The sequence below is a fragment of the Simochromis diagramma genome, unplaced genomic scaffold, assembly GCF_900408965.1.
Source record: "Simochromis diagramma unplaced genomic scaffold, fSimDia1.1 OVJJ01000604.1, whole genome shotgun sequence".
Lineage (NCBI taxonomy): Eukaryota > Metazoa > Chordata > Actinopteri > Cichliformes > Cichlidae > Simochromis > Simochromis diagramma.
The window spans coordinates 4709474-4724057 of record NW_024387416.1 but is presented as its reverse complement, the minus strand read 5'-3'; the positions used below and the strand labels follow the sequence as shown (position 1 = coordinate 4724057).

The following is a 14584-nucleotide window of genomic DNA, read 5'->3' as shown; positions in this document are numbered from 1 at the left end:
AAATATAAGTCTTCTTATAGAAATATAAGTCTTTTCTATAAGAAGACTTATAGAAATATAAGTCTTCTTATAGAAATATAAGTCTTTTCTATAAGAAGACTTATAGAAATATAAGTCTTCTTATAGAAATATAAGTCTTCTTATAGAAATATAAGTCTTTTCTATAAGAAGACTTATAGAAATATAAGTCTTCTACTTTTGACCAGTCTGTTCACACGGTGATAAAGAAACTTATGGAAAAAATATGGAAAACAAAAAACAAACATATACAGTGGAAATAAAATATGCAACAGTGTATTACAACAACAAAATAACTGTAATGTCTGTCACTCCATTCAGCGACTGACAGTCAGTCCTCATAAATCCCCTCCTGCAGTAAAAGCAATGAAGAATCTATAGTCTTGCTTCCTCTTTACCTGAGCAGCTCCTCCATGTTCATTCAGATTTTGAATACTAGATGGACTCTTTACCTTACTGGTTTAAATGTTTGCCTACCAAGTGAAAACTCTCTGGTTTGATCCTGGGAGGAAACACAAATCCCTTTGAGGGATCTATCAGGAAGGACATCTGCTGTAAAAACCCTGCCAAGCCAAATATGCAGAGCTACCTGCTGTGGTGACCTCTTGTGACGAAGGAGGAGGCAGCTGAAAGTAGCTTCTCATGTCACATGCTATTTCATTTAAACATACATATTATACAGGCAGTAACTGTTCATACGATTGACAGTTGTGCCTAATTATTTGCCTGAATGTGCTGAAACATGTGCAGACACTAACAAAGAAGGAGAAATGCTCAGTAGTAAAAAGTATACCCTAACAAGGATAACTGATGAGGCAGTATAGGAAATATAAACTCTTATGTCAACCTTTACTGGCTTGGCTTCCATTTAGAGCAGACTGATCTAGTGCGCACAATCCAATTGTTGGATAAGGCATTAGAAAGAAGTCACTGTGGTAAAGAAACCACAAAAAAGCAGGAAAATCAAGGTCAGACCCCTGGCTGTTATTAGGAAAAACAGCAGGGCCGTCCTAAGAAGACAAAATGTTACCACAAGTTTAACCATCCTGCGATATTTACATGAGCTGGAAACTAATTTAAATCTTTACAGATTTATGCAAATCAAAGTTTTTCCTAAAACAACATGCAAAATCCTTAAAAGGTTTGTGTTACTTCTGCACAGCAGAATTCGACACCTGGCGACACATGGGTAAAAAAAAAAGTCAGTGATTCTGAAATAAATAAATAAATAAATAAAGTAAAGCCCTGAATTTTGACAGTAGTGGCCCAGGTGGAGGTATCAAGCATCACAAGCAAATATCAAATTTAAATATATTCTCTCTGTTTGACCTTTGACCCGTACTGTGACCTTAAATTTGTCCTTCCCAGTAGCAGAAAATGTGTAATGCTGCAGAGTAAAGTTGCGTGATTTTTTAAAAATATATTAAGTGACGTGACTCCCAGAGTCACGTCACACACCAATGACATGCAAATTAAACATTTGCATTTTCACTGTTGGTGCCCCACATTGTTAAGTGATGAAACCAACATGTCATGTTACAAGTCATAACATTATCCCACCTAAACACAACATGCTGGTCTGGCCTGGCAGGCTGGAGCCCAGATAAATTTACCGTTAACAGACCCTTTGTGTGAACCGAACTTGAACAACGCTGCTTTGTATTGTGGTGTAATTTTGTCTCTACGTGGAACTGTTTTTTTAAATTTTAATTTTAAAATGTTAGAACGTATATAAGTGTGAAATGTAAAAAGTTCAACATCGTGGGAAACCGCCAATCATGCATTTAAATTGTTATATTTGGATTCAGCAAAGTCATTAAGAAATGTCACATTTCATCTCTGATAAAAAAACTGCTGACCAGTGTTATAGTTTAATGCAGATAGTTTGTTTTGATAAACAGTTAAAGGTTTTTAAATTACAACTTTTTTCACATTAGTTGCAATGTTTTGCGACTGATTGTATGAGCTGATTGGGGAAATGCATCTTGTTTTACAAACGCTGTAAAAAAAAAATGAGAGTAATTGACAAAAACTTTCATTTCTAGCTTCAGTAGAATGAAATAAGAGCTGTAGTATGAACTGGCTAATTTCCCAAACCTACACCTCCACCTATTGGTCACTGTGGCAAACTCCTTCTCCAGACATGCCAGATTTGCCCGGAGCAGCATGGGGTTTCAAGCTGTGGCAGTTATCTTTCACTCGCATGATTAACTATGAGCTATAGATGCACAACTGAGAAAAGTGGAGTATTTGGTTTGTATTCTTATAAAATCTTAGCAAAATAGCAGAAAAGACACTGAAATTTTCTACTGGAAATTCCAACCAATAATTATGTAACTATACTTTGAAATCATTTTCTTTTATTCTTTTCCATGTAAATTATTAAATTATTTAACCACTATTACTATTAGTAATAATGATGGTGTAAAGTATTGTGATGTAAGTGCTAGTGAAGTAGTGAATATATATTGTGAGAAAGAAATATTTTGAAAAACTTGCCCCACATTAGAAGCCTCCAACTCCTGGTGGGAGACAAAGCTGATGGAGGTAAGGTCCTGTGGGACTTAAACCAGACTGACAACCAGACATACTGGTGTTTGAGAAGGAGAAGCAGACCGCAGTGGTGATAAATGTGGCAATCCCAGCGGACAGCAACATCAGGAAGAAGCAGCACAAGAAAATAGAGGCGTACCAGGGGCTGAAGGAACAGCTGGAGCAGATGTGGAAAGTGAAGTCCAAAGTGGTCCAAGTGGTAACATTAGCATTAGATGCTGTAACTCCCTAAACTGGAAGAGTGACTTCAGAAGGCAAATGTGCCATAATTTCACTAAACCTCCGTTGCTTTGCATGAAAACACAGACAAAGCACAGGAAAATGAACAAGCTCACGCGTGAAATGCGGATGCTTTGTTTTCACGTTGAGAAAACTTGTTCAGAACACAGTCGGTGCTTTATAAAAAAGAAGGGTCTTATTTGAAAATACAATGCTTACATGCGTTTTCTGTCATATATGCAGCTGTTTGACACGTGCGCGTTTGAGTGACAGTAACGTCATGTAGAGGTGCTCCACGGTGACCAATGGAGGCTTCACGATCACTTTTATTTTACAGGTTTGTATGATTTTGACTCAGATAACCAGAACTGGAAAAAAATGTATTTAATGAGTTACCAGATTACTGTAGCTGCCGCACATGTTACTCCCAGCCTGTTATTTATGAGCCTTTCACGTTTTGAGCATTATTCTGTCATAGAAGGAGTAGCCGTAAAGGTCAGAGGTCATCCTCCTGGTACTGAAAGTGCCGCGTGCTTCCTGACCTGTGCTGTCTGGCGCTCTGTCGTCACAAACAAGGAAACCATGTTCGCGCTAACGCAGCGGTGCGTTCAGGTACAGTCAGAAAAGTGACCAACAGCTCTTTCAGGAAAACAGCTTCGCACGTGGTAGCGTGGCCGAGCGGTCTAAGGCGCTGGATTAAGGCTCCAGTCTCTTCGGGGGCGTGGGTTCGAATCCCACCGCTGCCAGACATTTTTCAAGTACACATAGAAAGCTGCAGTCAATACACACAGAATATACTTTAAACATGTGGTTTTTACGCAACGTTTGTGAGCAGAACAACAACAGAATTAGGTGTGACAGTTGAGTTGATAGTGAAATCTGTATAATTTCAATAATTCAAGGATACTTGGCTCCTTTTAAAATGATGTAGAATAGTAATGAAAAAAAAAACAGCTTTTAATGAATTTAAAGTTTTACTACATCAACACAATGTAAGGGGATTTGCATAATGACTACTTTTATTTGTTTTATTATTATTATTATTTCATTTCATCCCACAATGGCAGCTACAGTTACTCATCTCCATTAACTGGAATCACTGAACAGTGACTGGATTGTTTCCACTGTGGCCCTGTTGATTGCCAAAATCCACATGTGACAAGTAGGTGCAGGTTTGTGAAACCATACACTCACTGGCAGTGACTTGTGATTGACAAGTTAGCAAATGATTGTGTAGCTTTATACAGATCTATTTTGAAAGATAGATTGACTAAAAGCCAAAATAGGCTTCATTTTTTATTCAGTATAACTCCAAATGAGTAACTGAGATCATAAATCAAGCATCAACGTGCTTACAGAGGTCAAGACAGGAAACTGTTTTCCTTTAGACTTCAATAGGACCTCAAGTATTTTTGCAACACAGCTGTCGCCATCTAGTGGTCTTCAGATGGAATGCAGGCTCAAGACACTTTCACAGTAGCTGATTTGCTATAGTTTACGCTTTTCTCCAGTGCCACTTTTCATGTAGTAGATGCATGTGAGGATACTGCACATGATGTTTAGGTTCTATATTTATTGTTTGCCTTAAAAAAGTCTTAATTTCCGTTTAATTTTGAATTTTCGTTCTCAATTCAGTTTAAATTCACTTACTTTCCAGGGTGGGTTTGCTCATTTAAGTTCACCTTTTTATTGTTTGAACATGTTAAGTGTTTGGCTTAAAAAAAAAGATTATAGACGGTCGAGGTTTAGGAAGTTCAGATTAAATATTACACAAACACAACACTTAAAGTCATGTATACATCCAAGTCGAAATAAACATGCAGCAGAGGCTCCTGATGACCATATCAATAAATATTACAGCTAAGAGTTAAAAAAAAAAACAACTTATTATTGAATTGAATGATTATTGAAGCTTTGTAAACAAACAATGTAGTTTAAATTCGTTTTCCATTTTATATTTTTATTTAAGTTAACATTTTTAGGTTTTAGTTTTGTTTTAAACCACTATAGTAAATAGTGTAGGGAGAGGAAAAGTATGGGTTAGGGTTAGGGTAACCCTAACCCAAAATAGTCTTCTTAAGACTATTTAAATCTATTTGGGGGCTAAGGGTGTCAGAAGTCCGAGGTGAGGTGGAACACGTGAACGCAGCATAGCTGGACGCGGCGGAGAGGAGAAAAGAAAAGGGCAACGAAGCAGCCCGGATAATTCAGCCTCGCAGTCTTGGCGCCAATCCGACTTCAGAGGGAAATTAAACGGCTCGGTTTTCACTCACGTTGGAATCAAATTCGCAGCCGGTTGCTGCTTCTTTCAAAGCCTTCGGTCGTCTGCTGTAGCCAGCCAGCTAGCTTTGTTAGCACACTATCCATCATTGTCATATTCATCTGGCCCCCTTATTTCTGCCTGTAGTCACGATACTAATAACTCAGCAAAGCACCGGGACAATAGAGGTGTGTTTCTCCAGGGGGATCGAGCAGATACGGCAGCAAAATGGGGGTGAGTTGCATGTGTTTTTCCCCAAAAATATATATATGAAGCGAGGTGGCACAAAGAAAGATTTTTAGCTCGTCAGTGGCTGATTAAGCAGAGGAGATATGAAAGAAAGAAAGAAGGAAGGCAGGAGAGAGGGAAAGCGAGAAAGACCATGGTGGATGGATGTGGCTGAAGGTGCTGGTTTGGCTGTTAGCCGTCTAGCTGCCTAAACATAAACCCAGTAACATAGCATTGTAGCGTTAGCTGGAGCACACACATGGCTTTTTATGACGTTTTCAGCTGGGTTACTGCATTGTCCTTGGCGTTGCGCACACTTAACATGTCATGTGTGTTGTGACATTGTTAGCCCGCTAGCCTTGTTAGCTGTCGGGGAATGCCATTACAGCAAATGGCGAGTGCGTTGCTAACCATTAATGCTAGTCACTTGTGTGTGTGTGTGTGTGTGTGTGTGTGTGCGTGTGCGCGCGTGCGTATGTATGTGTGTGTACATTTTCCAAACAGGCCAGGATGTGGGGTCTCTTTCCCACCTGGCCTTGGCTAATTCACACATGTTGGAAGTTGATAATATGAGCTACCTGTCTACACCAGCCAGGCCTGCACACACTCTGAAGCTGTAAAGCTGAGTTTATTAACTTTAGCTAGACTTGACTTTGTCCTTCTCTTTGGCTCCAGATAAACCAATCCACGTGTCCCCCCTTCCCCAGCTCAGTGTGCAGCCTCCCTGTGCTTGGTACAGAGTTAATGCTTGGAGCTAAAGTTGGCATTCCTTTTCATAATTGCTCAGCCCTGGAATGAAGGAATTCAGTTAATGACTAGTTGTTTCTCCAGTGAAGCACCAATTCTGCACCCTAAACGCACCACGACCAACTCTAATAACTCATGGAGTCTTCCAACCAGGGCAATACACTAATACTACTTGTGATTGTTTGACTCAACCAGACAAATAAGTATCTAAATGGCATGGAGCCACAAAAAAATCACTACATCAGGTCCAGAGGATGGGTATAGGAACTGTTAAAGTGTCTAATCTCTCTGTTGCACAGCATAAACGCTATCAGGGTCATTTGTGTGAGTTATGGCTGCACCATCAATGCAGATGCTTTGGACATCAAACCAGGAGCAGGCTTAATGAGAGTAACGGTATCAGAGAAATTTCCCACAGGGAGCAGCACAGGCTATAGAAATACTATACCGCTGTAATGGCTTTAGAATGAAAGCATTTCAGAGAGACAATAATCACGTTATTAAGAGTAATAAGCTCTTCTTTTTCATTGTTTTCCAGGCCTTGATGTATTTTTGGAGCTTCGATCTTCCCGGATGTGCTCATGCGTAGTGTCTGAGGGTCGATCTGTTCTCTGATTGATTTGCCACGTGGCTTTGGGGTTGTAATTAAAACGTGTACAGCAGCACACGTCATTATTAAACAGAAATTCAAAGATCTGCTAATACTCAGATGAGTGGGAAAGACTGCACTCTACGTTTGATCGATTTTATGTGTGTGTGTTGGTGAAAAAGTACAGTGGTATCCTCTGGCTACTACCTGCTTCTGTGTTTGTGGGCTCTGCTGCCACCAGGTTTCATCGTGATTTCTTGTGACCTGACAGGCTGTAGCTGCTGTGCCAGAATGCTGCATTACCTTGTCATTTCGTCAGCACAGGTTATACTCTTTGACAAGAGAAGATCGATTCACCAGTAAAGAAGTGGTGAAAAATGGCTGGCACTGATCATGCGAAGCAGAGAAGGGAATAAATTAAGTGGTAAAAAAAGGCAAAGGGTTATAGCACCTCTTTGTCTGTAATGATCTCTGGATTTTGCATTTTTTGTGTGTCTGTGTCGGGGGAAAAATCTCATTCTGATCCGTCTGTAATTCACCAAATGTCCCCTGCTTTTTTTTCCCTCTCCGTTCATTTTGTGTCTTCAGAGGAAGTCCAACAGAGCAAAGGAGAAGAAAGCGAGACGTCTGGAGGAGAGGGCAGCTATGGACGCCGTATGCGCCAAAGTAGACGCAGCCAATAAGGTACCTCAGTTGTGGATATGAGTGAAAAGGAGAAATCTTCTGCTGTGGCTTTGCACTGAAGTTAAAAATGCGCGGTTTGATTTTTGTCTCTCTCGCACGCTGTTCCATTGTAAGCTTAAGGCACGGGGGAAAAAAAAGAAGCTCGGGGATGCCCTCCTCACCCCGATTACAGCCTTAATTGATATGGGCATGACAGGAAAAGGCAAATACCGCACCATGTGTGCCTTTATGCATAATTAATCTGCATCATTAAATCCCCCACCCGTCTATTCGAATGCACGGCTCCTGCAGCTTGGAGGTTGGCTAGAGCGTTGGCAAACTGGAGGAAAACAGAGCTCGCACAACATGATCTGAGCTGCAGCAGCCACCTCATTGGGATCATGATGGGTTTGGCTGGGTCGATTACTTTTGTGTCACTTTGTTTCAAAATGAGTTGCCCCCACTGTGGTGGATGTGATAACAGCAAAGGAATGCAAGAAAATCTCCTAAAGTGGACCATAGTTTCAAATGAATAAATGAGCAACTGAACCTGATTTTGAGGGTCCGTCTTTGGCCTTCATACTTAAATTCTCTGAGCCTGAGTGTCTGTGGTTTCGGCCCAGTTTGCCATAATCTGTCCAAGGTTGAGAGTAGTCTTGATCTTCATAGTAACAAGGTGAAGCTGACCTTTTGTGTCATCGTGACTGACTAATGGACGTGTAGCCTGTCCTGCCCTTATTTGGCTTTTCAGGTCATTGAGCGTAAAGGCTGCTTAAAGGACATGACTGAATGGAGAAGAGTGCTGATAGTTTAGCGTTTTCTCATTCTGCCCTCTCTTCTCACAGCTCGAGGACCCCCTGGCCGCCTTCCCAGCCTTCAAAAAATACGACAGAAATGGGTACGCACTGCTTTGTACACCCGCAGAGGATTTATTCAGTATCCCGTTCCATGAAATTCATTCTTGTTTTGTGTTTTCCGCATGGAGGGAACAGCCGCTTTTCCCAGAGACACAGACTCATAAACTCACACGTTGACTTGTCCTCCCATTCCAGGCTGAACCTGCAGATAGAGTGCAAGAGAGTGACCGCGCTTAACCCGCTGTCTGTGGAGTGGGCTTTCGAACTCACAAGAGCCAACATGCAGACGCTGTAAGAAGTCTGTTCTCGCCTCCTCTCAGAGTTCGAAGTAGTTCAGGAACAGAGTGACCTATCTTTTTCAGAGCAGAGTGCAGATAGGCCAGAAATTCTTTTTGTGACATGAGATAAGGGCAGATGGCAAGATGTGGATCTGAGGCCATGAATTAAACGCAGAGTATAAAAAGAAGGTAGAGATTGAGTTACTGTATTTAATATTGTCTCATATTCAGTTTTAAACGGTATTTCTCCAGTTTAGAAAAATCTGAGAGCAAAGAATTCCAATTATTGTGCCATGCTCGAGTTCGTCTGCTGTCTTTCTGTTGCAGGTACGAGCAGAGTGAGTGGGGATGGAAGGAGAGGGAAAAGAGGGAGGAGATGAATGACGAGAGGGCTTGGTACCTGCTGGCCCGCGACGCAGACTCCTCCCCCGTGGCCTTCTCCCACTTCCGGTTCGACATAGAGTGCGGGGAGGAGGTTTTATATTGGTGAGGTACCCAGCCGTGTGTTTGTGGATTTCAGAAACGATTTCAAACCTCATTTCTGTTATTCTAAGTTTTATTTTTTTTAAATTTGCGCCTCTTTCTTCGCTCTGCAGCTATGAGGTGCAGTTAGAGAGCAGAGTGCGGAGGAAAGGGCTTGGCAAGTTTCTCATCCAGATACTCCAGCTCATCGCTAACAGGTAAAGAACTTCGGTTGTGTGACTATGGGAGGGAAGATTGTGGTGACTGTGAAGTTGGTTACAGGTAACCTACACTGAATACAAACACAACTGGAGGATGTAACATCGCATTCACAGCACATTTATCATAACAAACAAATGCTAAAACATGGGCTACATCCATCCTTTATATACAGTCTATGGTCACGCCTTCAGGTCACTTTACACTAAAGACAAGTGTTTCTTTTTTTTTGTCCTCTGTCCAGTACACAGATGAAGAAGGTGATGTTGACAGTTTTTAAACAGAACAAAGGGGCCTACCAGTTCTTCAGAGAAGCTTTACAGTGAGTATGCCGGCTCTTTAACGCTTAGGAAATATGGAGGGTTTAACTGTAATGAGGCAAATGTTCAGCCTTTGAACGTGTAGTCTGGAGCATAATATAAGGTTATAATATAATATATGGACACTATATTATATTATTATGGAATATGATATAAGGTTAGTTGTCTGTGAAGCTTCTCAGTCGTCCAGGTCATCGTAGTCTGTAATGACCCCAAGAGGGTCATGGACCCCCTATTGATCCTCTACCTACTCACACGAGCCAAGGTGTGAAAACAGGTTTCGGGTGAAGCCATCACATGATAGGGTGGGGCTAGGTTTCACAACGGGTTCACCCGAAACCTTGGCTGATTGTGACCCACACCCTGACCCTCCCATAGGGTTTATAATCTGGGACTCTCCACCAATTGCTCTGAAGAAGCTTCTCGGAGGAGAGGTGAAACGTCTTCAAGAAACCTAAATAACTCCAGATGCTTTTCTTTCCAAGCTCCTTAGAATATGACGTGGTTCACAGCTCAGTATTAATGGCTCCACAGGTGTTGTGGGTTAGTCTCTTTCTCATGAAGTTGCTGTCTTAGATCAGAAAGGAACGGGCAAAGCTGGCAGTTCCCAAAAATGTATTTCTGGACATAATCCAGGAATTTTAACTCTGAAAATTTTAATATAAATGAAAGATGAAATCATAGAGAAATGTGGAACTTCTCTGGCCTTTATTCAATGTCGTAACACTGGAACAGAAGCAAAGATTGCAACCGGATTTCCCTTTTAGTCCCACACTGAACTGGTGACTTTCATTTTTAGTGTTCCTTATGTCATGATACCACAGTCAGTTTTGTTATGATCACTGCGCTGCAAACACGAGGACTGTTGAGGGTTATTATTGGGATAATGGAGACATCACGGCGCTGCCTTATTGAATTATCTTTTACTTTCTCTTTCGTGTGGGACTGGCGGGTCTTACAGTTATGGCGTCTTAATGTGATCGCCATCATTAGTGCATTAACACTCCAGGAAGTTCCCACTTATAAAGGTCACATACAGGCAGGAAATGGTCCTTCTTCGTCTGAAACCCGACTTCCTTCGGTCTCCCATTAACGAAGCTCGCCGTCTCCCCTCACCTCCAGGTTTGAGATCGATGAGACCTCACCGAGCATGTCCGGTTGCTGCGGCGACGACTGTTCTTACGAGATCCTGAGCAGGCGGACCAAGCACGGCGAGGCCTCGGCGGGACACACCCACGGGGGCGGACACTGCGGGGGCTGCTGCCACTGATCGGCTTCGGTTACGCCACGCGATTGGTTAAAAGCCAGCAACTTTAACCGGCTGCGTGCGAAAGCTTCAGCTGCCTGCTAGTCCACGAGTGGTTTTGAATTATGGAGGCCGACAGGTGGGAAAACCCACCTGCGCATTAAAAGCCGGCATCTCGATGCAGCGTGAGCTTTCGCACGCAGCCTTTTCTATGTTTTTGTTTTGTTTGTTTGATTTGTTTTCCAGCCCCTCGGCTCATTGTCCAAATCATCTCTTCCCATTCTCATAACGCTGTTATTACCAGAACTAGTTTCCAGTCAAGAAAAAGCTGACGGTCTCCATCACGGAGACCGATCCTATCCCATGCAGCTCTCATCATCTCTGTGTTGCTATAATGTATTGGATCTGCTTCTTAAACTGTGGTTCGAGACCTAAAGTTGACTCTTGGCCTCGAGCTGTATTGAAGAAACTCCCCACTTATGGTCTCTCAAGTGTAAAACGGGATTAGTTGAGTCTTGAAATCACAACTAAAACCATCCAAAATAAGCAGATAAAAATAACTCAGTCAGTTTCTACAATCCAGCTCGGGGTTTTTCTGGGGCCTTTGCACTGAGACGACTTGCTTGTTTCACTGCACCGGGGTCCTCGGATCGGGCTTCATGTGAGAGCCCGAGTTTAGGTCCTGGTTAAACCAGCACGAGAAGCGCCGTTGCACTGTAATATTATCTGTTCTGACTCTAGTTGTAAGTTATTCTGTAACAGAAGACACTGCAGCTAGCAGCAGCTGGCACGTGATACCGCTGTTACATGATTACAATACACCATCGGCACCACCCGCCTCCTCGATTCAGGTAAATGTATCGATGTCTCCCTCGCTTTTAATGCTTACAGCTTATCAAATGAGATTTCCAAGATTGCCTTTTTCTTTCGAGTCTCTCAGTAAAATATGTTTAAAAAAATGTTTTCTCAACATCATCAGTTGCTGTAAATCTGCATCCGACTAAGTAAATATTCCCAGTGTGTCCCCACCTGTGTCATATCGCCTCATCAGAGATGCATGCTGTAACTGGATGCTTTTTCAGCTTCACAGAAGACATCTTTAGTTGTGAAAATTCATCATTTGACCTTTCAGCCTCCTTTTTTTTTTTTAGTTTTTCCTGCTTCTTGACCTGCACCCACGGCTGCCACACAGTTCTCATTTTTACTGAGCTTTCGGATTTTTGTAGTACACCCGTTTCCCTCTTTGCTTTTAGTTTCTGACGACAAATCTGACGCTACTAGGCCTGTTTAAAAACAACTGAGTCCATCCTCCATTGCACTTCTTGCATATCTTGTGGATTTAAGGTGGAATAGCATCAACAGAGGTCACCGTTTGATCGTATAGCTGCTTGAAAACGACACGTGAATGGATGCAGATGAGGGTAACGGCAGCGCACTTGAGGGAGCTTTTTTTTTTTTTTTTTTGCTTTTTAAATTGTTTGAGTTCTTCCACAGTCTTAACTTATTTTCCTGGCCCCCTCCTGTAAAATTAGGTATTTTTGGGGGTGGGGGCGGGTGGAGTAAATCTAGTCTTAAATTAGGATTACGGACTAGTGGCTTCTAAAATTTAGGTCCACTGCGAGAAGCAGCATCTAAAATTCTCATGTTGGTCTAGAATAATCTTAATTCCACTTTAACCACAATGAGTCCCTGCCTGTTCACAAAGCCTTTGATGTGTTTTTGGATTAAATTGCTGTTTTTTGTTTGTTTTAAAAAAAAATTGATTTAGAATTGAGATTGACTGCATTGAATGGGGTTCTGTTATGCACATTTCCAGCTCCATGTGTCCTTTTTTTTTTTTTTTTTCTTTCCCCTCTGGCTTTGCATGATTCAGTTAAAAATAATCCTTATTTATCCTATCCCGGCCTCTTGTGCAGTTTATTTTATTCACTGTCTCAAATGAGCTGTTACAGCTCCTGTCCCTTTAAGACAGCTGTCCTCTCATTGGCTATCCCTGACAAACTGATGGTTTCAATTGTCATCTATATTAAGGCTCGCCTTGAAATCGCACAAAGCCAGGAGTAGATAAACATGTCTGAAACAGTGCTTCTGTGTTAAACTCTGAGTTTTTTGGTTCACAGAGAGGACGTGTACATATGCTGGATCCACTACTGTAACAGCACACCAATGACAGACAATAATGGAAATAATAATGAAAAGCCTGCTACAAGTACGTGAAGTTAGAGGCTGTTATGTGAAGTAGACACACTTGGTATAAATGCTTGGTACTAAAATAATCTGGTACCAAAAAAAAAAAAAAAAGGGTTTGAGGAGAAAAATCTTACAGGATCCTGGGATGAAAGCTTTGGTTGTTTCCTGCTAAACGTACATTCTGCACCTGGAGACATGGTGTTTTTTCTTGCTTGGTTGAACTCTGAGGAACAGAAACAACTAAACATGCTTGTTTGCGGGGACTAGACTATCTGATTGAATAGTACAGTAAAAAAATTTTGTACTTCATATGTTACAATTTCAAAAAAAGAGGATGTTGTACATAGAGGTAGGAGATCGATGGACTGACAGTCTCTCTCAGGTTAATCAAACATAATCAAACCTCATCTGTTGTACTTAACAGCCACGCTGTCAGTCAGCCGCTGGCTGGATTGGATTGACCCACGGCTCAGTCTTGTTACCATCCTGTTTAAAGAAACAACCGGAAAGTAGTCCTGGTATTCAGGAGGAGATTTTTGTTTAGTTTTATTCTATTCTTTGAAAATGTGAAGTTGCATGAAAGTAAATGTAACAAAGTTTGAACAGAGACTGGATCTGCACTCGGTGGTCATATTCAATCCAGGCATGTGGGCAGTTAAAACAAATAATCATAAAGAATTTAAAAAGGCTCACTGGGAATAAAAAAATAAAATAAAAAATCTTATGTGAAAATGTAATTTTTGGAAATGAGCCTGAATTTAATTTACTTTGAAGTCAGTGAGGACTTAATTTTTTTTTTTTTTTTTTTTTTTATAAATGGTTCCAGATACAAAAAATTCCAGATACTGCTTTTGGTCTTTTCTCAACATGTATATAAATATATATAAATATATAAGCTGTTGTGGATCCATCTTCATTTCTTGGCCTTTTACAGGAGAAACACTTTTTTAAACATGATGTTAATAAAAGGCAAAAAAAAAAAAAACCTCGGTGTTTGAGAGTGAGTGTTCCAGTCCTGTCCGTAAATGACAATGAAAGGGAAAACTAAGTCATTCTGCCTTGTCAGTGTTTTATGTTACAAATAATGTTACGAATAAAGGAAAGTTGTTTGACTTTTCAAGAAATGCCTCCTTTTTTTTTTTCTTTCTTTTTTTTTAAACATAAGTGAATTTCCATCAGGAAAAGAGGATATGTATGGAAAGGTTTAATATATTTTGTATTTTTCTTTTTATAGGTAATTATTCAGTTTTTCAGATTTTCATTATGCTGTTGTTACACATGTAGCTGCGTCAAAATGTGTTAAGGTTGCCGATTTGCCTGTATAGACCATTCACTAATGCTTAACATATAGGTGTGGTGTATATTGCCAACATATAGAACGCACTGTGGAGTGATTTAAAACAATATGTTAAATTTGACCTCTGACCTCTCCTCCAAAGTCAGTAGAACTAAAGGTCAAATAATTGTTTTTTAGTTTCATCCTATCACTGTTTCTACTGACAACATACAGGTACATATGGAATTTTATATATTGGGATTCAAAATATTTAAATTATAATTTGCATTCAAATACGATGGCACATTTGACCTCTGACCTCGCTGTTCTAGCTTTCTTTCAAGTTGACCCTATAATGCAACCTTTAAAGAAAAAAATCCTCTAACGAAAGTACTGTCAAGAGAATGAGCTGCCTATGTGAACCTCCTTTTTAAGATTTTAAAAATATTTGTTTTATCA

The 14584-nt window shown here is 40.7% G+C and overlaps 1 protein-coding gene and 1 non-coding gene across 3 annotated transcripts; both read left to right on the top strand.

The window, feature by feature from the left end:
* Nucleotides 1-3454: 3454 nt before the first annotated feature.
* trnal-aag lies at nucleotides 3455-3536 on the top strand. The gene has a single exon. It is a non-coding gene; the product is annotated as a tRNA-Leu (tRNA).
* Nucleotides 3537-4909: 1373 nt separating this feature from the next.
* On the top strand, nucleotides 4910-13961 carry naa40 (N-alpha-acetyltransferase 40, NatD catalytic subunit). Of its 2 annotated transcripts, XM_040012253.1 has the most exons (8): nucleotides 4910-5284; nucleotides 7203-7298; nucleotides 8123-8175; nucleotides 8330-8425; nucleotides 8740-8898; nucleotides 9009-9092; nucleotides 9338-9415; nucleotides 10536-13961. In XM_040012253.1, the coding sequence occupies exons 1-8, from the start codon at nucleotides 5279-5281 to the stop codon at nucleotides 10681-10683; spliced, it is 720 nt and encodes a 239-aa protein (XP_039868187.1). In that variant the 5' UTR covers nucleotides 4910-5278; the 3' UTR covers nucleotides 10684-13961. The 2 variants fall into 2 exon arrangements, with proteins under 2 accessions (XP_039868187.1, XP_039868186.1); XM_040012252.1 differs by lacking the exon at nucleotides 4910-5284 and having other exon boundaries at nucleotides 7227-7298; nucleotides 8123-8425.
* The last annotated feature ends 623 nt before the right edge of the window (nucleotides 13962-14584 follow it).